Source organism: Triturus cristatus, chromosome 3_1 (assembly GCF_964204655.1).
Source record: "Triturus cristatus chromosome 3_1, aTriCri1.1, whole genome shotgun sequence".
Taxonomy (NCBI): domain Eukaryota; kingdom Metazoa; phylum Chordata; class Amphibia; order Caudata; family Salamandridae; genus Triturus; species Triturus cristatus.
In genome coordinates this window covers 672417244-672441558 of record NC_140583.1, presented here as the reverse complement: position 1 = coordinate 672441558, position 24315 = coordinate 672417244, and the positions used below count along the sequence as shown (strand labels likewise).

General features: G+C 41.5%; 1 protein-coding gene across 7 annotated transcripts in view; it reads right to left on the bottom strand.

Moving 5' to 3' along the window:
- Positions 1–24315, bottom strand: part of OSBPL5 (oxysterol binding protein like 5) — a 1218591-nt gene that overhangs the window by 273934 nt on the left and 920342 nt on the right. For all 7 annotated transcript variants that reach the window (XM_085644727.1, XM_085644725.1, XM_085644728.1 and 4 more), the window contains one exon: positions 10101–10185. In XM_085644727.1, coding sequence (XP_085500853.1) covers positions 10101–10185 — 85 coding nt within the window. The remainder of the gene's footprint in view (positions 1–10100; positions 10186–24315) is intronic.

Sequence of the window (24315 nt, the reverse complement as noted above, 5' to 3'; positions counted from 1 at the left end):
GCTTTACTAGTCTTGACACTGGCAATGAATGATATGAGGACTTATGAGCTGAGGCTTTGAGAGTCAAACATCAATATGCTTAGCTTATTTGCCCAGTACGTAAAGGGTGGTGGTCAATTCACTGTCCTTTCTTGCTGGACTGCTCTGTGTCTGTTGACACCATACACCTTAAGCACTGGGGCAGATTTTCTGCAAACACCCTTTGAAAAAGAGGATGCATCAAAGATGCACAGTTTCCGGATGTACCAATTTGTAGTTATGGAAGTGTGCAACCAAAAAATAAATAACACAACACAGCTTCAGTCAGTCCTTGTTAACCTCTTTGAATGCCCTGGGTGGTGTTTACTCAATCTCTAACATGGCCGCCATTACAGAAGGCAACACGCATTTGCAAATCATTCTTGACCAGACCTAAGGGTGTGGATAAGCAGCAAATGCGCGCGCATTGCAATCAGTGCAATCTGAAAATATCTGCGCACGCTGCTTGCCGCGCACATCCCCAACCTCCGCAGATTTGTGGAACCAAAACTGAATACAGCCCGGGCCGGCCCGCAACATCAAACAAAGGGCCACGCCATCATCATCATCACATCAATGAATCAACATATAAATTATATCAGTCAAATCGAATATCATAATCGCCACGCCATCATCAATCTGTCAACATAATCAGTCGAAGAATCGAAGAATCATAAACAGTCAGAGATATTGAGATTTATTCATGAATCTCCATACTTCTCTCTTGGCTCACAGTCACAGGCTTGCCCAGGCCGAAACACTACTGTCTTCTTGACTGTGGGACCCGGACCACTGACTAGTAAGTTGAGTGGGCCTGACTGACTCACCTAAAAATTAGGCACAGGGAAATATATGAATGTCTGCTGGATCCCAAAATTTAACCAAGTAAGGGTACACCTTCTCCAGGTTTGCATCTAGCAGCTAGAAAAATATCAGGCCACAAATCAGACCCCCCACTCCCTTTCTCCTCCATATTGTAGAACGCAGCTGGATGTACATCTCTGCCATTGCTATGCCTACATCACCCTCTTTCATGAAGCATCTCCTGGTCCTGACCACTCCAAGCCATGGTGTGGTGTTGTATGTTGTGTTGTGTTGGTGGTGTTGTGTTATGTCTGCATGCTGGATTTATATAATGCAACCTTCTGGATCCTTATGACTACCAATCAGACCTACAATGCTCACCACTTCCGGGTAGGTGGGGGAAAAAGCCACGCGTTCCACGCCCTGGTACGGCCTCCAGATTGACTAGTAAAATCGAAGTCAGTACCTAGCTTCAAACACTTGCCAAACACAACACCATCAAATATCAAGTACAACCGTCCTGTTTAGAGGTCTATACAATTCCAAAGAGACCAATTAATACAGAAATCTCACTCCTACAGAAACCTGAGCATCACCAAAAATATAAAGACACAACCACAAAATTGCTGTCAGTTTTTCGCTGCCTCTGCAGTCACCTGAATTTTTGATTTTCCATCAACAGGATAAAGAAAATCGGAAAAGAACCTGGCCTACAAAAAGACAGTGACAAACGAGGCACTCTCAGAAGAGCTCTTTGTCGTCATGCTCCTGTTGTCACTCCCTGTGCTCCTGGGAACAAAGCTGCGCAGCTGCTTCATTAACTGATTAGGCCGTGGCGCCTGCCAGGCCCTGCCTCACCTCCTGCTGCCTACCAGGCCCTGCCTCACCTGGTGCTGATGTACTACTGTCTACTCCTCAACGTGGCCAACCAATGCTCCAGATCGCGCTGCCTCTCGCCCAGAGACTTTGAAAAGCGGCAGCGGCCGTGATGCACATCCATGATGACTCGTTGAGGTGCGGCCGGGTATGCTGGGGCGTGGCAAAAAGCAGCGAATGCGCGCACATTGCAATGAAAATCTGCGCACGCTGCTTGCCGCGCACAGCTCCAACCCCCCGCAGAACACCAAAGCCCTGCCCGGTTACTAGGCAACTCAGTGTCCGACTCCTTTGTGGGGCCCCGAACTAGCTTGAACCAAGTTGAACGTGTGACTCGTGAGGAAACAGAATCGGAGTCAGTCAGAAATAATGAAAGTTAAACAAGTATTTTCAACATCAGCCATCATCAATAACACAAGCAACCAGTACACAGTACGCAACGGAAACACTCTAACTAAACAGCAGCCCTTAGGGTAGAGCAGCACTCACCCTGTGCCCCTAATTACTATCAAAATCAATTACCTGCACTAAATGCGTGTAGACCCGGCCCTCATAATTAAGTGCCGGTGCTAAGCACCGGCAAGCACCGGCACAAATTAAGCACTGGTTGATCGATTCATTTCATCATCGCAGTTTAAATTTTCAAATATTGACCATAGATGCACTGTTTTTTTAATCCTGCCCATGTACGTCTCATATTAAAGATTTTTTTGACGTTCTTGAGCTAGTTTTACCTCACTTTCCTCACTGTTTTGAATGTTTTTGCGCTGCGCCCTCATTCACACTGTTAGCTCTTCATTTGTGGATTTACCATGTCCATTTCAATCTAAAACATCCCTGAGCTCCTCCCTCTAAGAGAGGGGTTTGTAGCCCCCAGAGGAACTAGGTTTTTCCTTTGTGAGGAGAATCCCAAATGATGAAGCATGTCACCTTTTGGTGAGTGAGGGATTTCATCCTCAAAAGGGAATTGCCCACAGTTATTTCGGTTGGGCGCAGTCTCTTGTTTTGTTTCACTTTACATATATACTTTTTTCGTTGATCTAAACAGTCTGTGGTGGTTTTCTCCACACTTTTTGCAATATTATTGTAGACCCCAGGATTTCCTTTTGTTGTTTGTATCTGGATTGGGGAATAAATCCTGAGTGGTCTTAAATATCTTCCCTGGGACCCTCTGGCTTTGAACCGTCTTTTGTTATAGAGTTTGAGTAGTTTCAGGAGGCTGGAGTCATCATTAAACAGTTGGTGTCATTCTACACCCATTTCAGTAAGACAACATGCTATGTCATGGCTCCATACTCATACCTTCCGTGATGGCTACACCTTGTATGTATGTGTGCATTTATGTTTATTTATCTGTATGTATTTGGTATTTGTATAGTGCAAACCTAAACAAAAGGCAGGGGAGAGCGGTACAGGGTCAGAAAATGGGTCTTCAAAAGAATAATATATCAATTGGATATACACTTGCATCCTGGAAATAGATCAAGCCATGTCCAGGATTTTCATGGAGCAACTATACAGCTTTGTTGACAACCAACTCTTGAAGGATTTGCCCATAACATTCACTCTTAGGACAAATAAAAGGGTCTACAACCCAGAAGATACATACAGTGGACACCTCTGTTTACTTAGCAATGAGCTACAGCTAGTGCTCAGATCACTAACCAGTAACGTGTACAGCTTCTAGCTCTTCTCTTCTGTTTCACAGCCCTTACTAGTTTGGTGGGACCCACATCTGAGGCAGAATCCCGAATGTGAAAATTGTAAGGTGGTTGATGTATTTTCCACCACATGGTGGTCGTGAAAGGGCCATGATAGACAGATTCTTCTGGATGGAGATAGATGAGCCTGGTACCTGAAAGCTGTCAGTGGACTATTGAGGTCCCACTCCTGTGAAATGTGAGGGGAGTTGCTTCAGCAATACAGAAGCCATTGATGGGATCCCAAGGAACTTGTAAGGTGAATGTCCCAACTTAAGCAGGATTTTGGTAATCAAGGGTCCTGCGGACGGTGGACTCATTGGCTGGCATCGGGGGTTACAAGATTACCAAGCAATGAGGAAGGAGCTCAGAAAACTCAAAGAAGTTTTATGTGAATACACTGCGTATCATGGAAGCGTTACTATCAAATCCAGTTCTTTGTCGAAGTCCCCTACTTCTCTCGAATACATTGGAACACATTGGCATTACTGAAGAAAATAAGTTATGCCCAGCTGACTCATTATGGTTTGTAAGGGCTGTGTCGTTTTACATCCTGCTACAGACCGCTTTAGTTCTGCCAGACATTATGTCAACACAACAAACACAGAAGAAACAATAGAACAACATTAATACACAAGAAAGGCCCAGAGTCAGCCCCATGCAGCCTGATTAGAGTTAACGAAGCATACATACACGTAAACATTCCATTTACTGAGATGAAGCACAGACAGTAATGCAAGGAAGGAAAGGAACACCTCTACTTAATACAAAAAAACAATATATACGAAAATATACTGAACTTGTAAAACGGTTAAATAATATTTGGAAACTGACTGACAATAAACCCAAATTAGTGGTAGATGATTAGCAGACAGCATAGCCTATTATTGCTGACAGATATCTATTTTTGCTTTACTGTGCATGCAGTCGTGTTATTACTGGAACCTCTGATTAAAGACAAAAGTAATCACCTAACCACCAACATTAATGGAATAATCAAAAGATAACTACTGCTATTAGCAATAACCCACTCACATGAGAAATCCGTTGCTCGATAAAACAAGGTTTTTGTACTAGTTATCTAATTATTGCTTTCTTTCATCTGAACGAAAACATATACATATCCTTGCAAAACATATTTTTGCGATACATACACTCAATTTAATTATGACTCACGCTGAAAGCTGGAAATAAATGCTTCAAAATGTGAAATTGTGAATTCCCAAGTACCACTGGTTGGAGTATCGATACTACCGTTATCGAGGGAGTAGCCAGAACATTAAAATACCCCCCAATTTGAACCAAAGCACTGATGGCACCAAGCAAGAGAAACAAGCAAGCCCAAACCCCCCTCGAATAGCTCCCTTGTCTCTACCAGCCAAGCATCTATTCATGCATCTTTCACCCTTCTGCCCACCTGCTGATATGCACCATTTCACCTTTACATGTCAGCGCCGGGACACTCCTGGGAGTAGCCGTGTGCTCAACAAATACCTAGTAAGATTAACATTAACAAATATTGGTGTGTAGACAGAATATCGAGTTTAAAATGTTGAGTTGCATAAATATCGAGTAAGAAATATAGTGGTTCAGAAATATCGACAGCAAGAATATCGTGGTCAAGAATATCGACTTAAGGTAAATAATATCGATTTAAAAAATTTAAAAGTGTTAACTATTGTTTGCAAAAATATAGTTGTTAAAAATATCGATTTTTAATTAATGTTATGTATTTTAGTATATGTGTTAAATGTATGTAATGTATTTTTTTGTATAAGAATTGTTTGTATTTTTAATATATGTGTTACATTTTTAGTACTTATAATTTTTGTTTGTTATTTTGCGTTTTTAGATCTGTAGCAGGCTGTGGGTTTACAGAGGAATAGGGTGGGAAGTAATTTAATTATATTAAATTATATTTAATTGATTATTTTTTATTTAATAATATTTATGTAATTGAGATGTTATAGTGTTAAATGTTTAAAGTAATTTATTATTAATTAATTATTAATTTGTTGTTAACTAATAATAATTATTTATTTTGTAATTAATTATGGTAATTGTGCAATTAATTTTAGGTATGTGTTTTGGTGTTCATAGGTGTAAATAGTGGGAAGTAATTTATTTTTAATTGATGGATTAATAATTGGTTAATTAATTTTAGTTAATGAATTGGTAATTAATTATGGTAATTGTGTAATTAATTTTAGGTGTGTGTTTTGGTGTTTATAGGTGTAAAGGGTGGGAAGTAATTTATTTTTAATGGATGAATTGATAATTGGTTGTTTATAAATTTTAGTAATTAATTGGTAATTAATGATGGTAATTGTGTAATTAATTTTCGGTGTGTGTTTTGGTGTTTACACGTGTAAAGGGTGGGAAGTAATTCATTTTTAATTGATGAATAAATGGTTGGTAATTATTTATAATTAATTAATTAGTAATTAATTATGGTAATTGTGTCATTAATTTTAGGTCTTTTGGAGTTTATAGGGGTAAAGGGTGTTAAGTAGTTTATTTTTTATTAATATTTATGTGTTGAGTGATATTAATTAAACTAATTAAACATTTATTATGGCAATTGTGTCATTAATTTTAGGTGTGTGTTGTGGTGTTTATAAGGGTAATGGATGGGAAGTAATTTGTGTTTATTTAATTAATATATAGTTGTTAATTAATGTTAATTATTTGATATTTATTTTGGGCAATTGTTTATTTTTTATGTGTTGTTTTTACTTTTAAAGGGGTAAAGGGTGGGTATTAAATACGTTTTAAATACTTTATAATTAGTTGTTAATAGTAATAGTTTTTAATTTAAAAATACGTTTTAATTGTGTTTTATTATTTTATAGTTTAATTTAGGTGTGTGTTGTGGACATTATAGTGTTAAAGTGTGTGTATTTAATTAATGTTTATTAGTTTTGTTTTAAATAATATGTATTTAATTGATTATTAATTATGGAAGTACATTTAATTTTAAATGTTGAAGTGTGTTGTTATTGGTGTGGTATTATAGGGTAGGAAATCAAATAAATACATATATGTATTAATTATTGTTTTTGTTTGTAAATATTTTCTAGTTTAACAGAGTAAATGTTTTTATTATTTTATTTTATATAATATTCGTAGGTATTTGTTATAAGCAATTAATATTATAATATGTTTTCTTTTTATTATTTAATATATTTGGTTTTAAATATTATTTATTTATATATATATATATATATATATATATTTTTTTTTTTATTTTTATTTTTTTTCTCTAATATATATATATTTGTCAACTACTAGTAATTTTTACCTCTCCGTTATCCAACATTTTCTTTACTGTTGCACTCACCAAAGTGGGAATAGTAATTTTTACCCCTCTGCTATCGAACACTTTCCCTACTGTTGCACTCACTGGAGTGGGAATAGGACATTTTACCCCTCCGCTAGCCAACACTTTTCCTATTGTTGCACTCACTGGAGTGGGAATAGTAATTTTTACCCCTCTGCTATCCAACACTTTCCCTGCTGTTGCACTCACTGGGGTGGGAATAGTAATTTTTACCCCTCTGCTATCCCACACTTTCCCAACTGTTGCACTCATCTAATTGTGAATAGTAATTTTTACCCCTCCGCTATCCAGCACTTTCCCTACCGTTGCACACACTGGAGTGGGAATATAAAATGTTACCCTTCCGCAATCCAACACGAATCCTACTGTAGCAATCAGTGGAGTGGGAATAGTAATTTTTACCCCTCTGCTATCTAACACTTTCCCTACTGTTGCACTCTTTGGAGAGGGAATAGTAATTTGTATCCCTCCGCTACCCAACACTTTCCCTACTGTTGCACTCTTTGGAGTAGGAATAATCATTTTTGCCCCTCAGCTATCCAACAATTTCCCTACTGTTGCTCTCACTGCAGTGGGAATAGTGACTTTTACCCCTTCGCTATCCATCACTTTCCATATTGTTGCGCCCACTGGAGTGGAATAGTAAATTTACTTACTATGCTATTCGACACTTAGGGCCTGATTCTGATGCGGTTAGGAAATCTTCCCGATCTAGGGGCATATCAGCAAGGGCCGGCGATAATTATCGCTAAGCGCACTTAGCACTAGGATAATTATCGGCGGCTATCGCTGCTTTCTATCGCGGAGATAGCGTGCTATCAGCAGCGCTTATCTCCAAAGCGATAGAGATGCAAGCGTTAGCTGGAAAACAGTGTGATTATCGCTGGAAATCCAGCGATAATCGCACTGTGACCGGCGATACCTTGCTGATAGGGCAGGGTGGTCTCAGCCATGTAATCCACCTCCCATTGGATTACAAGGCTAAATCAGATTTAAAGCAGGCGTAAGGAAAGTAGCGATTACCATGGTTAGCGCTACTTTTCTTATCGCTATGCTTCTTGGCGATTCCCTTGATAATTGGAGAAATGTCGGTTAGCGACATTTCTCCAGTTATTTCGGGAAGGAACGCCCACTTTGCATCTCATTAGAGATGCAAAGCTGGGCGTTCAGTGAACAGGCGCTAAGGCATGGATTCACGCATTAGCGTGTCCATGCTGATAGGGCGATAAAATTATCGCCGCTTTTCGTCTGAAAACGGACGCTAAAGCGGCGATAATTTTATCGCCTCGCCTTCCTGATATGCCCCCTAATCGGTTTGGAAATGGTTCCCGACCGACTCAGATCGGGAGAGTCCGACCGAGTATGATGCATCCGGGTGCACCAAATTTGACAAAAAGCTAGATGTTGGTCCAGAAAGCGTGCTTTTTGTGATTTGGTGTAAATCCATTCAGTAGTTCTAGAGATATTTAAGTATATAAAATATAAATATCTGGGGACACAGATCCTTGCAGTGGACTCATGGATCCACAGTCCCCGTGCTAAAATCTGGCTGCCAATTCTTCAACCAGGAAGTGATGACAGCCATCTTGGGACTCAGCTTGAAGCTGAGTCGCACAACAAATGTAAAAATGAAAGAAAATGGGGGAGGGTAGGAATAACCTCACACCCCAGATATGGGGAGGGGGTCCCACAGGGACCCTGCCAGGAGTTAAGCAGTTTTGCAGTAAATTCGCAGGCGGACCTGCGGCAAATTGTTTTAAAAAAAAGACACGTGATCTCCTGTGCATCTATTTTATGAAGCCCCCGGGCAGGCTAAGTCCCGGGGGCAGTTTATAAGGATGCAGGGGGTGCCTGTATGGCCTCCTTTGCAGCCCCAGGGGCTGTCACCTCCCGTGGCTTTAAGCATTATTGAAAGCACGGGTCTGCGCAGTCCCCCCGCACCCTGGGGGGGCCGCTACCTTGCCGGGGCTTTACATTTGAATAATGCAGGGGGCTGCATGGATCCCCCCACTGCCACGGGGACCTCCACCTCCTGGGGAATTCATTACAATGTATGCGGCTGTTGCCCAGGACCCTTGCCACCTCCCAAGGCCTAAGCCCCCCCCCCTCAGCCCTGTGGACCACCACCTCCCCGGGGCTATATGTAAAATTAATGTGGGAGAGCTCCAGCCCTCCCCCCCTCACTGCACTGGAGACAGTCACCACTCCAGGGCAAATGTAAACAAAAACGGGGGCTGCGCAGCACCACAAAGCCACAGGGACTTCCACTTCTACGGCGATGTGTCCATAAATGGCCCTGGGAACCGCTACCCCTCCCAAGTCCGGGTACTGAAATGTCCCGGGGTGCCCACCCCTGGGACACTGCAATTTGCTATGGCTTGGCAAGCTACAGCAAACTCTGCTCTGCTTGAAGCTGAAAAGCGGAGCAGAATTGATTTTGGACAGGGGGAGCTGAATGTTCAGCAGCTTCCTCTGTCTAAAAGCTATGCCGGCTCCCGCAGGACGCGGGGAGCAGGCATGGACAGTGGGGGCCCTGGTCCCCAACTGTACAATGTGGTACCCAGGGTGGGATCAGGGCATCCACACAACAGGCCGGGTTGTAGGGGATGGGGTCTCCGGAGCTGAATTTACCAGGAAGGCTAGCCACTCGGCCTCCAGCCCTCCCTTTTACTTTAAAAAAATAAATAAATAGAAAAGGATGGTTCCCGGGTGATGGGGTCCCTGGGCTGAAATTGGCCCTGGGAGGAGGGCCACGCAGCCCCCCTTCCGTAAAAAATAAATAACAAAAATTCAGCAACTCACCGGAGGCCCTGCCCCCTTTCTCCACCAAAGGTTACAGGGACATTATAGTTTGGAAGTGGAATAAAAAAAAAAACCTTAGAAATGTATTGGAAAAAAACAATGGCTACAGGAATATTGTAGTTAGGCTCAGGTTTCACTCGTACAAAACCACTGAAGTTCAGCAGTTATAGCTAGCTGAGCTAACTATAACTCATGCCCCTGCAATGCTCTGCTTAGGACCTCACATATTACATCACACATGAGATGGTCAGTGACATCACAGATCTATTATAATAGAGTTCTAACAAAAAAGGCTTTAGCCTTGGGCCTCTACTCTGATCCACGAGTTCTGATATTAACATCCCTATTATATTCACAGATGGCGATCAGAATGGTAAGAATATGTTTTTAAAATGTGCAGAAATATTGTTATATTCTAGTAGCAATAAATTTTATTTTCACCTGCTTGTGTTGGAACCTCTCTATCCTAGTTGATAGACAGATCCTGGTCACTTTCTACGTAATCCTTGCCATTACCAGCTAGGTTTAAATATTTTCTTAAAAGGCATTAAGAAACTTACCGTCTGAGTCTGAAGATGCTCGGAAGATGAGGTGGCTGCTGGGAAGGGGCTGGGTGATGGAGCCTACATTTTCACCTTTGGGACCCTGCATTTTAAAAAATAAACAATTAATTTAAGGTATTTGCTGGTCTTTTATTACATGATGTGACTCTTCAGTGTGCCCCTGTGTAACAAGTTATCACATATTCTATCATTACAGGCCAAATATCATCAAAGTAGTCCTGTTATAAAATAAATCAGCAATTCCCGGAAAAATCCTGAAATCGAGTATGTAACCAGTGGTAAGAAAATCACTTACAGCTTCTGATGATCTTTCCACAAATTCCTCTATTTAGATGAGGACAACCAGTGGGGGAAATTAGTGGTGCGCTATCTTTCCATGCATGTTATGGAAGGGAACAAACCACCTGCTGTAACACCTTTGTCTTTCTTTTTCAGTGAAGCACTACCACTGAATAGGCATTATGGACCCAAATGTGTGCTAACTAAGACATTTTCTTCTCTTCAAACCTAATTGGCTATATTTCTAGACGTGGTTTCCATTTATTGTGGTCGAGACTAGGATACTGACCAGGATCTGACAATTGGAACTATGTTTAACTGGTTGTAGCTTTGGTCCAATTAGGCAGTGATTTCTATAGTACTGTTACTGGGTAAAATATGTTACCATCAATGGCACCCTATAGTTCATTAGAGAAATGATGGTGTAGTTTCTGCAGTGGTGTCGTTAACTCAGTGCCTCAAAACTATCCCTGCCAAATTATTACTGCACTTTCCAAGAGGAATGGCGCAATTATTTTTTATTTTGCATTAATCTTGCTCTATGAAAATCAGCAACATGAGAATGCACTTACTCAACATATAAAATGCTCATGCAATCTAGATCTTTGCACCAGCTTGGATTTAGAGCAGGTTGATGTACAGGGTTAACTGTGGCATTTCCCCTAGACAAGCTTAGGTCAATTGTGGTCCAAGGGGACTTTGCTGCCTTGATCCTTTTGGACCCCTCCTGGTTGTGCGACACGATTGACCATTCCATTGTTAGTTTTAGCTAGACAATTTAGCGATTTTAGGAACAGTTGTCACACAGTTTGCATGCTTGCTTGAGGACCAAGTCTGCGTCCTTACACCACATCATGGCAGTCATATGTGGTGTTCCTCAAGGATCTATGCCATTCCCTATGCTCCTTAATGCATAAGTAAAACTACTCTTCCAGCTAATTAGATCTTATGGCTGCCTAGCTGTGTCCTAACTGATAACACCTGTTGTAGCCTTGTTTGACCATCGAACTGCCAAATATAAGTACAGTCAAATAGGGTGTCTAAAAGGAATCAATACCTACATGTCTATTGGAATCATATTGCTTGGCAATAATTCAGCTCGGCATAAAACATTGCATCTGGATGTGTACCTGGGGCAAAACCCCTTCTCCCACAGAAATAATCACATAACTAAGAACTACACCTCCTGCTTGATTCACAGATGAATGGAGTCTCCCCAACAAGCAGATTAAGGAGTCTAGGCAAGGTTTTTTCATTCTTTCCATCTGAACTACATGGACAAACAATCACTGCTTTATCCTATCCAGAATAGATTACTGTAACTTCTTGGACTACTCGACAGCAGTGTAGCCAAACAGCAGAAAATCTAGAATTTTGCAGTACACACAGGTACACACCTCAAATGTTATGACCATGCCTCACAAGCCAGTACTCAACTCCAATAGCTCCTGGTCAGGTGAAGGGTCTCCTTTAAAGCCGTCTGCCTTATGCACAATATCTACTACGACACAGAGAAATCAGGACTATGTAACCAGTTTAGATGCTACATTTCTGATAGAAACCTGCACTCTATCTCCAACCTGCTGACCATACATAATGTTAAGAGATCCCAGACTTGAGGACACTCCCTACAGTTTTTTGGGCTCTCATCTGTGGAACAGCACATCGCTTCATCTCAAAACTGACACTCACATATGACTTTTAGGAAAGTCTAGAAAACTTTCCTATTTTGCTAATTAATTTCCACTTATTCTTATCATTGATTTGATAGTTATTGTTTCATTAATGTAGTTAAAAAAAATCAAAGTTTAAAGTGAAGTTATGGCTACCTTTGGCTATAAGACCGTAAAGTATATTTAAAAACACCACAGCAAATTACTGAAAAAAACTCAGCTAACTTGCAGGTATGGTGACAAACCAAATCTTTAAAACCACAGAAATTCAACAGTTATGGTTAGGAAAACAACCCATAACCTTTGCGCTCATCACACATTGTTTACAACATTACATATACATCACTTATGAAATGTTAAATAACATTGTTGATGACATCATTGATGTAATCTAAAATGACAGGGTGTTCCTCTGTCAGGGTGGCAAATGTATTCACTTTAATTTCAATATTGGGGTTACTGACAACAGAGTTGGGATTGAGATTCTCCATATTAATGTAACCTTTTTCCTATCTGTAATTCTGAATAAATCATGATCATTATGTATCTCTTATAATTTGCTTAATGTCCAAAGCATCAGACAAGCTAAATAAATGTGCTATGACATTCTTCTAGTATGAACAATTAGCCTTATGATTGAAACTTAGAGCTTCTTTAAGAGTTGATTGCATTTCCACTTTTTGAGGACTTTAAATTTCCACTATACCTCTGGGTTTTGAGGATGTCTTTTCATTTCCACTTATCCATTTTATTGAATGATTGCTTTTACTGTTTTGCTGTTTCTTCTTCACTTTTTTTTACCTATAATTCATCAATTGTAATTGTGAAAAAGTGTATTTGATTATTACAGTGAAGGTTCAAGTAATTGAATGTTTCCTTATAACTGGATTATAAATGTTCATTATGAGTACCCTTTATGAAATCTAAATACAAATTATACTAGTTTTATATACACCCGTCTTTGTAATTTTTTCTGCTTCATTATTGCACTGATTTGTTTGAATCTTTTGCTTTGTGATATACACTCCTTTGAGATATATCTTTTTGTGTTTAATTTGCACTGTCAAGATACAAATTGCTGAAATAAATTAATAAGTAAGCAAATAATAAACCTTACACCTAATTTAGATTGAGAATTATACAACTAAGTATTACATCCATACAGCAGCGGCAATGCATCGGTTCGGCTTGGCGATGCACTGCTCAGCCGAGTAGATGCATTGGTTCTGTTCAGGGACGCATCAATCAGCTGAGAAGATGCATCAGTTCTGCTGGCAAGTACCTTAGGCCTACCTCCAAGGGTCCAGGACTGGGGTGGCACCACTGGGCAGGGTAGACTCGCAGATGGCAGAATCCAGGCACAGCGGGTGGAAGCCTGATATGTCCCTGAGGCTTCAGATTAGGAGGCCATCCAACTAGCCCTTGGAGTCACTCTAGGGGGAAGAGATGTGGATCCAGTCCTTCTCACCCAGGCAAGGGGGGCAGCAGGCAGCAGATCAGCACAGCAAAGCAGTAGTCCAGCAGAGCGCAGTTCAGCAGAGTGGTAGTTCATCAGCAGCACAGCAACACTTCTTCCTGCCAGAGTATCCACAGCTCCAGAAGTGTACTAAAGTGGTGGTGTCTGAGATCCAGTGCTTATACACAGTTGTGCCTTTGAAGTTGGAGATGACTTCGAAGATATGCCTTTGAACTGCACAGATGTCTTCCCTTCCTGCCGTGGTTCTCGACTAACTACGGGGGGCATATGCAGCTCTTTGTGTGTGGACAGGACACAGCCTATTCAGGTGTAAGTGAGTCTGTGCTCATCTCCTTTCTCTAATCCTAACAGAGATGGCCCATTAAAACATGCCTAAGTTCTCATTCTGTGTGGCTGTCTAGTAGGGAATACACAAAGCCCAGCTGCCAACTACACCCATTCATGTGATCAAAGACAGCCTACAGGTACCAAACGGCTAAAGCAAGAAAATGGCAACTTTCTAAAAGTAGCATTTTCAGAATTGCACTTTAAATTCCGCCTTCACCTAAATTTGGATTTTAAATTGTGATTCAAGAGACACCAGCTTTGAAGGCTTTATCTCTTCCCAACTGGAAATTACACTTGTGAGAGTTTTTCACTATGAGGTCATGTAAAACTTAAAAGCACATGTCCTGCCTTTTAACATTCCACCCTTTCCTTGGGGTTGTCCTGGAATTACCTTAGGACTGAAGTGTATTAAAAGGGAAGGGTTGGGCCTGGAACAAGGTTATGTTGACTGATCGACATGGCAGTGTCAACTTCACTCATAAGCTCTGCAATGACAGGCCTGACACATGGTTAAATGGGTACTTAAGTGGGTGGCACAATCAGTGTTGCAGGCCCACTAGTTGCATTTAATGTACAGGCCCTGGACACATTACCACTTTACTAGGGACTTATAAGTAAATTAAATATGCCAATTGGGGATGAACCAATTTTACCTTGTTTAGGGGCGAGAGCACAAGCATTTTATCACTGGTTAGCACTGGTAAAGTGCACAGAGTCCTAATTCCAGCAAAAACGAGGTCAGAACAGTGGAAGAGGAGGGCAAAACGTTGGGGAGAAAACTACCAGGTCTAACAGATGTGCTTTTGGTGCTTCCAAAATGATATTTGCTCTATATGTTCTAACATGTGTTGACAAGTGTTAGTGCACTGTTTTTTCAAATGCTTCATTTGTTATTTGTCCTAAAAAATTTAGAGGGGATCATTTAAATTTCACCTAATTTTTCCTCTTTTTAAAATGAAACCTATGCCCCTAAGGAAAATCAAAACCTGGAAATAATGGAAAGAAATAGGTTGTAACAAATAAAGGAATTTAATTCTTCATAATAATGTTTTGGATTATAACTTTAGGAAACACACTGACTCCATGCGGCACAATTTGTGAAGAATAGCCCGGGTACACAGCTACTGTCTACACAGATAAATTAATACATCGGTAAACTAGTGTGGTAAATATTCTTTTTACCGAAACTGAATTTCATACGGAATCCTTAAAATAAAGTAAAATAGCTCAGAATAACAAGAGGCAGAAATCCGTGGTATAAGAGGTTTCTAAATGGGCTTTATTCCATCCAAAATGGCCGACTCGAGTCGCGGCCTTCAGGTTCCGTCACCACGAGGGTTCAGGAAGTGAAGTACAATACTTTATTGACAAGAAGTAACTTTTATAGGTCATACATTTACAATGAAACAAGTGCAAAAAGGCGTAACAATTGATAAGATAAATTAACATAGTGATACGTAATTGAAACTAGGCGTAATAAGGAGCAAAAAGAAACATGATTGGCTCTCATTATCTTACATAGGTGGATCTATACGATAATACTTAACATGGATGCGTGCGCAGCAGCATGACGTGTGATTGACGTGCAACTAGGGGGTGAAGGGGACTTGATATTTAGCTCTACATGTGGAGACGAGAAGTCTAGGGGGTCATGTCAACCTAATCCCAAATCATATCTAACATCCTATGTTTAGAGAACTATGTTATCCACAAGGAAGGACTCTCGGACAGAATCTATTCTATACTAACTGTATGTGCGTGTACAAGCGTCTAAGTGTCTATATGAGAAGCGAGGGGCAGAAAACTTTCCATGGCAACAGGGCTATGAATCACTTGCAGGAGGACGGAAAGGCTGAGTCCTTTGCTTGTGAGCTAAAGGAAATGTTTACCTAAATCACTAGACAGGAATGCATCGGCTGAAGAGCAAAATAGATAATTCGAAGGTGAAATACAGCTTCTTGGCAGGCAGGCGAAAACTGGCCGAGGCAGGCACCGTTAGCTGCACAGGGAGTAGGACAAAGTTCATGGATACAGATGCGAGCTCAAGCTGAAACTGTCAGAGACAGAGAGCAGGGAAAGGCTTTGAGGAAAGAATCGGGCCTACTTGCCTGAACTGTAAAAATGGAGTACCTTAGCCATATAAAGTCGGTGGCTTTTCATACTTAGGAATTGAATATCCAGCCCATTGATGGCGGATCTGACAGAGAACATGTCGACGGTAGACACACATATGTTTGCGTCTTGGAAACTGGAACTGGAGGGAACATACATGTACTTGTGACATGCACATAGAATCGTTGGGGTCCAAGATAGGGGACATAACTGATCAGGAAAATCCACATTTCCACATTCCCTCCTTGTCCCCTACTTGCCCTTCAAGAGATATCAATCTTCATTATTCCATCGATTTGCTCATGGAGCATCATTTCTTCTTCCTTCTTTTTCCGGCATTTTGAACGAGAACTTTGATATGGAATGCATGATGTGGCACACAGACCACAAATCGCTGGTCCACATTGCAGGCATAAACAACAACTGAAGAGCATAAGAAGGCCAATACCTAGGAAGGATAGAACTCTCCATCCCCAGGCTGATATCACACTCCAAAACCACCCGGACCACGTCCAAGTGCCTGGATTCTCGTGTATCTGGCTTACAATCTTATGAAGGCGTGTTATAGCTTTATATACAGATGGCGAATTTTCTGGTATGAATATGCAGCAGCTGGATCCGATGACCCTGCAAGCTCCGCCCCTATCGGCCAGGATGACGTCAAGGACAAGACGATTCTGGAGAACAACAATTCTCATCACTGATTGTTCCTCTGTCAGATTGCCTAGGGCGGTTATAGTCTCGTTTACTACAGCTTCAAGAGTCTTGGTGAGTCTGCGTATCAGCTTACTATTTGATATAGTACCTATATAGGGAAAGATACCTTTATTGAAATCTACATACTTGTCCCATGCCGTCTCAGTATAATCGACAACTGGGAGATAATCTAGAGGCAGACGCATATATGCCGTCTGACCACATATAAAGTAAGAATGGCGAGAAGCTCTAAATGAAGATTTCCCTTGATCACTATATTCTACTGTAGTAACGCATTTGCTATGGCCCGTGTGTATGGAACCAACTTTTCTCACACATAATTCACCCTTAACTGGAAATACCGACATAGTGGGCAGAATTAATTCAACTTCGGATTTGACGTTCAAAATCATGAGGTTAGGCGTAAAATTACCTAATTTATACACTTCATTTTCTAAATCAGTTCCTGTTCTACTGGGGTGACCTTCCTTATTAGGGTGACAGACTTTGAATAAAACTATATTCAGATTTCCCCATATCCAATGTTGTTGATAAACTGCTGTGTCTGGGTCTATGGAATTTAGTAAACTAAACCATGCTCCACAGGAGCCATTGTGTGTGAACGGATGTGGAAAGAAAGGCAGAACTCCTTTGTTATTCTGATAGGGAGGGAGTCGGCCACACACCCAACAATTGGTGGCATTACTAGTCTGATGGGAATGATGTAACTTACTAATGAAGGTGTTATTGCGCAGCGCAAGTCTATAAGATAGTTCATGTGGCGGTAGGTCACTAAAAGAATGTTCAGCAGTAATATTATAAACATGTCTAGAAATAGGATGATATATGTGCAAAATCACACTCGTAATGATTATTAAAACACTCAATAAAAACAGAATTAATAATGTCCTCACACAGTAGCTACGCAGTGATTTACAATACGCCTGTCGTTTCAACATTTCTCTGGTATTTTCTCTACTCAGGTCCAAGGGATACATGTCAGAGACAATTCAACCGCTTCACCTTGGAGAGGACTTAAACAATCAAATTGCTCGACTGTTTGGGCCTAAGTTTTAATTTATAGTTCTGAGAGTCATTCCTTTCAACAAAGGGAAGTTTTGAATCAGTCTGTGAGGGAGTGCAGGGCACAGTGTCTATATCCGAGGATAGTCCATGAAATTTCTTAACGTGACTGGAATGTATCCATCCTTTGCGGCCCTCCACTTTCACGGCTGTTCTTGTGGTCAGCAGGACTAGCTTCGGTGTTTTCCACCTGGGCTCCAATTGGGTTTTCCGATCGAAATTCCTCACAAACACCAGATCCCCCGGAGCAACGTCATGGGGTTTCACTTCAGTGTTGTCAGGAAAAACTGCAGCTACCTGTGAACGACAAGATCGTAGTGCAGACATCAAGGAAGCCAGGTAATCTGTCAGCATATTACAATTAACATCAGTTATTTTACGTGGTACAGGCGTCCCCCACATATTTGGTGGCCTTCCGAAGATCACCTCATACGGGGATAGCCCTGTTCGAGAGTGTGCTACCATTCTTATGTAAAATAGTGCAACTGGTAAGGCTACTATCCAGTCAACACCTTTCTCCTTACATATTTTAGACAATCTGATTTTCAAAATTTGATTATGTCGTTCCACGAGACCTGCTGCCTCGGGGTGTCGGACACAGTGGAACTTCCACTGATATCCCAACAAAAGTGAGACATGTTTCATTAATTCGGATGAGAAAGGCTGGCCGTTATCTGAATATACAACACGTGGTAGCCCGTACCGTGGGAAGAATTCTCGAACTAACTGTTTGGCAGTAGTCGGGGCCGTGTAATCTGATACTGGGTACGCCTCAGTCCATCGGGAGAGAGCGCAGACAACTACAAGAACATATTTGAATCCTCGACATCGTTCCATCTGGATATAATCCATTTGGAGCACTTCAAAAGGATGATCAGGAGTCTGGAATCCACCCTGTTCTACGGGAACACTTTTTCCCGGGTTGAACTGACAACATATCATACAGGTACGGACCTTTTGTTTAGCTGCTGCTCGTAAATGTTTATTGAACCAAATGTGTTGAATGCTATCTAGCATAGCTTTTTCTCCTAAATGCGCCGGGCTGTGAATTGTAGCTATAATGGCTTGGACCATAGAGTCAGGAAGAAACCATACAGATTTCTCCTTCGTCATCCATCCCTGATCTGTCTGGATCCCTCCTAGTTCAGTCCATTTCTTTAATTCTTCTGCAGTAGCATGTGTCTGTATGTCAATTACGTCAAGTGCGGGATCCTTAATTGTCATACACTGTGTTGGTGTCTGAACTATTGGCTTTGTCATGTCTAATGTGCGATTCTGAGCAGTCTGTTTAGCTGTTCTGTCAGCTAAATCATTGCCTTGAGAAATGATATCAGTAACCTTCGTGTGTGCTTTACATTTCATAATCGATATAGCAGTGGGTAGATGTATTGCGTCTAACAAGGCATGAATGAGGGGTCCGTGCTGAATGTGGGCACCATGGGAGGTTAAATAACCTCTCTCTCGCCACAGTACGCCGAAGTCGTGTACAACTCCGAATGCATAACGTGAGTCAGTGTATACATTAACTTTCTTATTTGTGGCTTGAATACAGGCTTGTGTTAGAGCAATAAGTTCTGCTGCTTGGGCTGACAAAGTATCTATACAATTTGTCTCAATAACTTCAGTGTCTGTTGTGACTGCATACGCGACCACTAAATCTCCTGTACTTGTTCTCATGCACGATCCGTCTACATACAACGTCAGGTCTGGATCTAACAATGGAACGTCTGTCAAGTCTTGTCTAGGTTTCGTCTTTATTTCAATGATTTCAACACAATCATGAGCTAGTGGGTCTGTTCCAATTACAGGTAATAGTGTAGCAGGATTCAATGTATTACACCGTCGGATCTCTATGTGTGGTTGAAACAATGTCAGTTCATAACCGGTAAGTCTTGCTATGGTCAAGTGTTGTGTTTGTGTTCGGTTCACAAGAACCTCTACTGCATGTGGTACTTGTACTGTCAATGGATGTCCTAATACTATGGCATCGCTTTGTCTGATTGCTAAAGCTGTCGCCGCCACTGATTTCAGGCATGCAGGCAAAGCCTGAGCTACGGGATCTAATGTACTGGAAAAATAAGCACATGGCTTGCGTGATCCTGCTTGATCCTGAGTGAGTACTGACAAGGCAGTACCTTCACGTTCTGTAACAAAAAGTGTAAAATGTTTGCTATAACATGGTGTTGCTAAAACAGGTGCTTGACATAAAGCTTCCTTTAGGCTTTCAAAAGCTTGTGTATGTTCCTGAGTCCAAGGGAGAACAGTCGATGTGGCTGCCTCCTGTGTGGTTAGCTGAATGAGTGGTTTTGCTAGAAATGCGTACTGAGGGATCCACTGCCTACAATATGAAGTGAGGCCTATAAAAGCCCGCACTTCCTTTTGTGTCTGGGGTATTGACATGTTAGCAATTAACTGGATGCGATCTGGTGTAAGCTGCCTTCCCTCCTTGGACAGCGAGTGACCAAGATAAATAACTCGCTGGACACAGAATTGCAGCTTAGAAGGAGACACCTTGTGCCCCTTGTCGGCTAGAAAATGTAAAACTGTCAGAGAAGCCTTTTCACATTCACGTTCGCTTCTCGCGGTGATCAGCAGATCATCGACATATTGAAGCAGTGCAGTATTGACTGGCATGTGGATACTGTCAAGTTCTCGTTTCAGTGCTTGGCTGTAGATGCTGGGGCTTTCTGTGAATCCTTGGGGAGCGCGTGAGAATTTAAAGCTGCGCCCATTTAAACTGAATCCGAACAAATATTGGCTTTCCGGATCTATTGGGACGCTGAAAAAGGCATTCTTGAGATCAATTACAGTAAAGAATGTTGCTTCGGAATCAATTGCTGTCAATAATGATGATATATCAGGGACCACAGGAAATTGTGGTACAATGCACTTGTTTAGTTCACGCAAATCAATAACCAATCGGTATACTGGTGGGGCAGTAGGATCAGTTCGTTTAAGAATCGGAATTATCGGTGAATTACATACATTGGAGTCTGTTTCTACAACTACTCCCTGGGCAATTAGCTCATCAATAATTTTCAGCAAAGCCACTACAGCATCATGTGGCAACTTGTATTGTCGCATTCGTGGTAGTACCACTCCTGCTTTCAATGTGACTCGGTATGGTGTAATGTTCATGCAGCCAACATCCGTAGGGCCTTGTGCCCATAGATGTACTGGTAAAGTCTGTAGTCGGGGATCCATGTCCCTAGACACATAGTGACCTTTAAAATCACGTAGAAACAACCTTACTCCTTCCGGAGAACAACATATTATGGCTCCTAGTGCTTTCAGAGTTTTAATTCCTAACAGATTTTCTGGGCATGATTTAGTAAGCAATAAATCTGTAGTTCGTGTCAAAGGTCCTATCGTAAGTGGGAGAGGCTGTGATACTTCATTAACAATAGGTTTTCCTGAAAAACCAAGGGAAACATTTTGAGAGCCTGAGAGGGGTGCCCCTGGAACTTCACTACGTTTTATAGTTGTTCGACTTGCCCCTGTATCGAGTAAGAATTTTCTATCTTGACCTAGCAATTCACTATGTACATACGGTCCTTCTTGATCTACAGGAATCTCGATGAGCGGTAAGTCAACTTCCCTCTCTAGGCTTGTTCATGCGTAACGCTGATACTCAGGATATTCATATTGTGCAGTCTGATACATTTGTCGTGTTGTGGTTTGTGTGGCAGTAGCAGGCAACGGTGGTGCAGCTGGCACAAACTGTATGGGCTGCTGTGAGGCTGGCATGGACTGTCCATGCTGCATAGCTCCTTGTTCATTCTGATCTTGTCTAACTAATCGTGGTCTCTCTTTTGCAATACCTGTAGCTATATTACGTTTCAGGACTGGACAATCGTGTACATAATGGCCTAGTTGCTTACAGTAATTGCAGGTTCCTTTTACGGGAGCTGCAGAATCACCAGAATGTGTCACACCCTTTTTGTGACCCTCTGCTGGTACTGTCTGAGAAACTAGCATTTTCATTTTTGTATCCTTCATGCGTCTATGCTCGTGTTCTTGTTCATCCCTAATTCTATTGTGATGATACTGTAACATTTGTAGCATTTGTGACGGAGTGTTACTTTGCCAGGTACTCTCGAATTTCAATATTCTATTCTTCACTGGAGGCAATGCATTTTCCACTAATTTTGTCACAAATAAATGTGGATATGAGTCACTACTTGCTTTTATACCACTGTTTATACCAAAACATTTTTCAAATCGAGCATAATAATCGCTTGTGTCTTCATCTTGCTTTTGTTTGCAGGCTGTGATTGCACCCCAATCTTCCTTTTTTGTAGTTAATAGACGTGGCAGTACCTGTACTAGTAAACCTGGTAACAGTTTAACTTTATCCCCGAGCCCTGAACCTGCAGTTCGGGCCCTTTCTTCCTCTGCTAATGCTGTCCAGTCTATCTTTTGGTCTCCCACTTCCCACTCTTTTTCTTTCAGTTTTTCATAGATGCCAGCAGGCAAAAGCACCTTTAATATCGTCATAATATCAGGAAAGGTGTACTCTCCCATTAGTAACATGTCTTTAATTTCTCGGTGGAAACCCGCTGGGTCTTTGTCATGACTAGGTACTACTTTCTTCATTTCTAATAATTCCATTTTTGATATGGGTGTGTAAACAAATACACGGTGAAACTCATTGTCTTCGCCTTTTATCGGGTGCACTTCTCGTAAAGGATTTTGTCTATCCATATAGTACGGCGTTCTTTCTCTGTGGGGCAGCGAGAGAGAATCCGGATTTACAAAAAGGACATACTGTTTACGTGACACTAATATCTCTTTAATTAGCTTGTTACTAGAACCTCTCCATCTGTTCGTGAGTAGTTCCGTTAATATATCAGGTAAAGGACCAGGGTCAGCATGTTGGCTCTTATATAATATAAGGAGTTGCTGAATCATATAGATTCCAGCTAAACGTTGTTCATCTGCACTGAGATTAAAAAAACGTGTGTGCTACGGTCTCATCACCGTATATTTCAGGACTGTCAATCCAGTGAACAGCTGATCTGGCTAATTCTTGCTCATCCATGGAATCGAGGAGGTGGTAACCCCTTCGTTCTCGTAGTATTTTATCTGCGGCTTGAAACAAATGTTCAGGAGACTTCAGATTTATTACAGGCGTCGGATACGTTCTGCTATTATTTGGGCATACAGAGTGTATGGGATCAGAAAAACATCTAGCATTATTACAGGATCTTCCTCTGCCTACATAGGCTATGGTCTCTGACTGTCTTGCGGAATTCCCTGATTCGGACACTTCATCTTGCTCGAACTCGTCTGTTCCCAATCTTTCTTCATGAATACGCTCTATTTCTCTACGGATTTTTCGGCACATGGCTATTATACAATTTTGCTTATCGTGTCTCCCTTCTGATATATTCTGGCTCCATCTTGTAAGAATAAGCATTGCATTCGGGTCTACCCCCGGACGGTCTTGATTTCTGATCACACAGTTTATGAGGAAACGTAACAGTTCCCCCTGTATCTCTACTTTCTGGAATTCCATAGCTCTGTTAATACATCCTGGATCTCGTCCTGTTTGAACAAAATGGTATATGTTATCTAGATGCGTAGTCATTCCTGGTAACCTTGCTAAATACTCTGCGGCTCGCCTGATGCGTAATGATGCCAGGACCATTTCGTCCTCTTTACCAACCACCGGGTCATATCTACAATTTACAAGGAGTTCCTTAAACGTACGTTCACTTACGAATTTAGGTGTACGTGAATGCGCTGATTCTTGAAAGACAAGTTTATTTATTCTGGGTGGTGTAAAGGTATTGCTAGCACCTCCCGTGGCCCCATCTGGGGCATCGGGTGTGAATGGGTTCGTTGAACGTGACACAGCAACTATGGGTGTCGATACCACTGTAGAATCGACTGCGGGGACAGATGTGCTTGCCGAAGCTTGTATCGGGACTTGCTGTTGCACGGGGTCGGATACCTGATCCTGACGTTGAACCCCTCCGCCAGACGGTCTATGTAGTGTGGCGTTAGTATACTCGGGAGCTGTGTCGTCTAGATATGAGGAAAGAAAAACATCTTCTGCGGTTCTGGGATGCCCTTTTTGATGTACCTTAATTGGAAATAACGGGGGTGGCAAGTCTTTTGGCATCCCTGGAACAGCCTTTGGTAGTCCTTCGGTTAGAAGGGGATACATACCATTCATAAGAGCATTTCTTTGTCTATTTACTTGTTCTGACTTCACTCGGATACCTTCCTCAATTAATAGATCTTCTTGAACTTTATTTGAACTTTCTTTACTCCTCTCTTCTTGTCTACGTGCTTTTTCTGTACGTCTATGAGATTCTTTACGCCATAACTCAACAGCGTCTTTCTGTGACTGTCTGACCTTTCTTTTCCATAACTCTTCCTCCACTTTCATGATGCACTCTGCATCCCAGGTTCCCGCTGCGGGCCACCTTTGACTTTCCGGCAATCCCTTGGTATAATCTACCCATAGATCAAGAAACAATATGGCATCTAAGCCATGCTTGTGGTACATAAAATGCCCTGGAGTGTCCCTAGGAGGAATAGGAACTGCTTCTTCAAG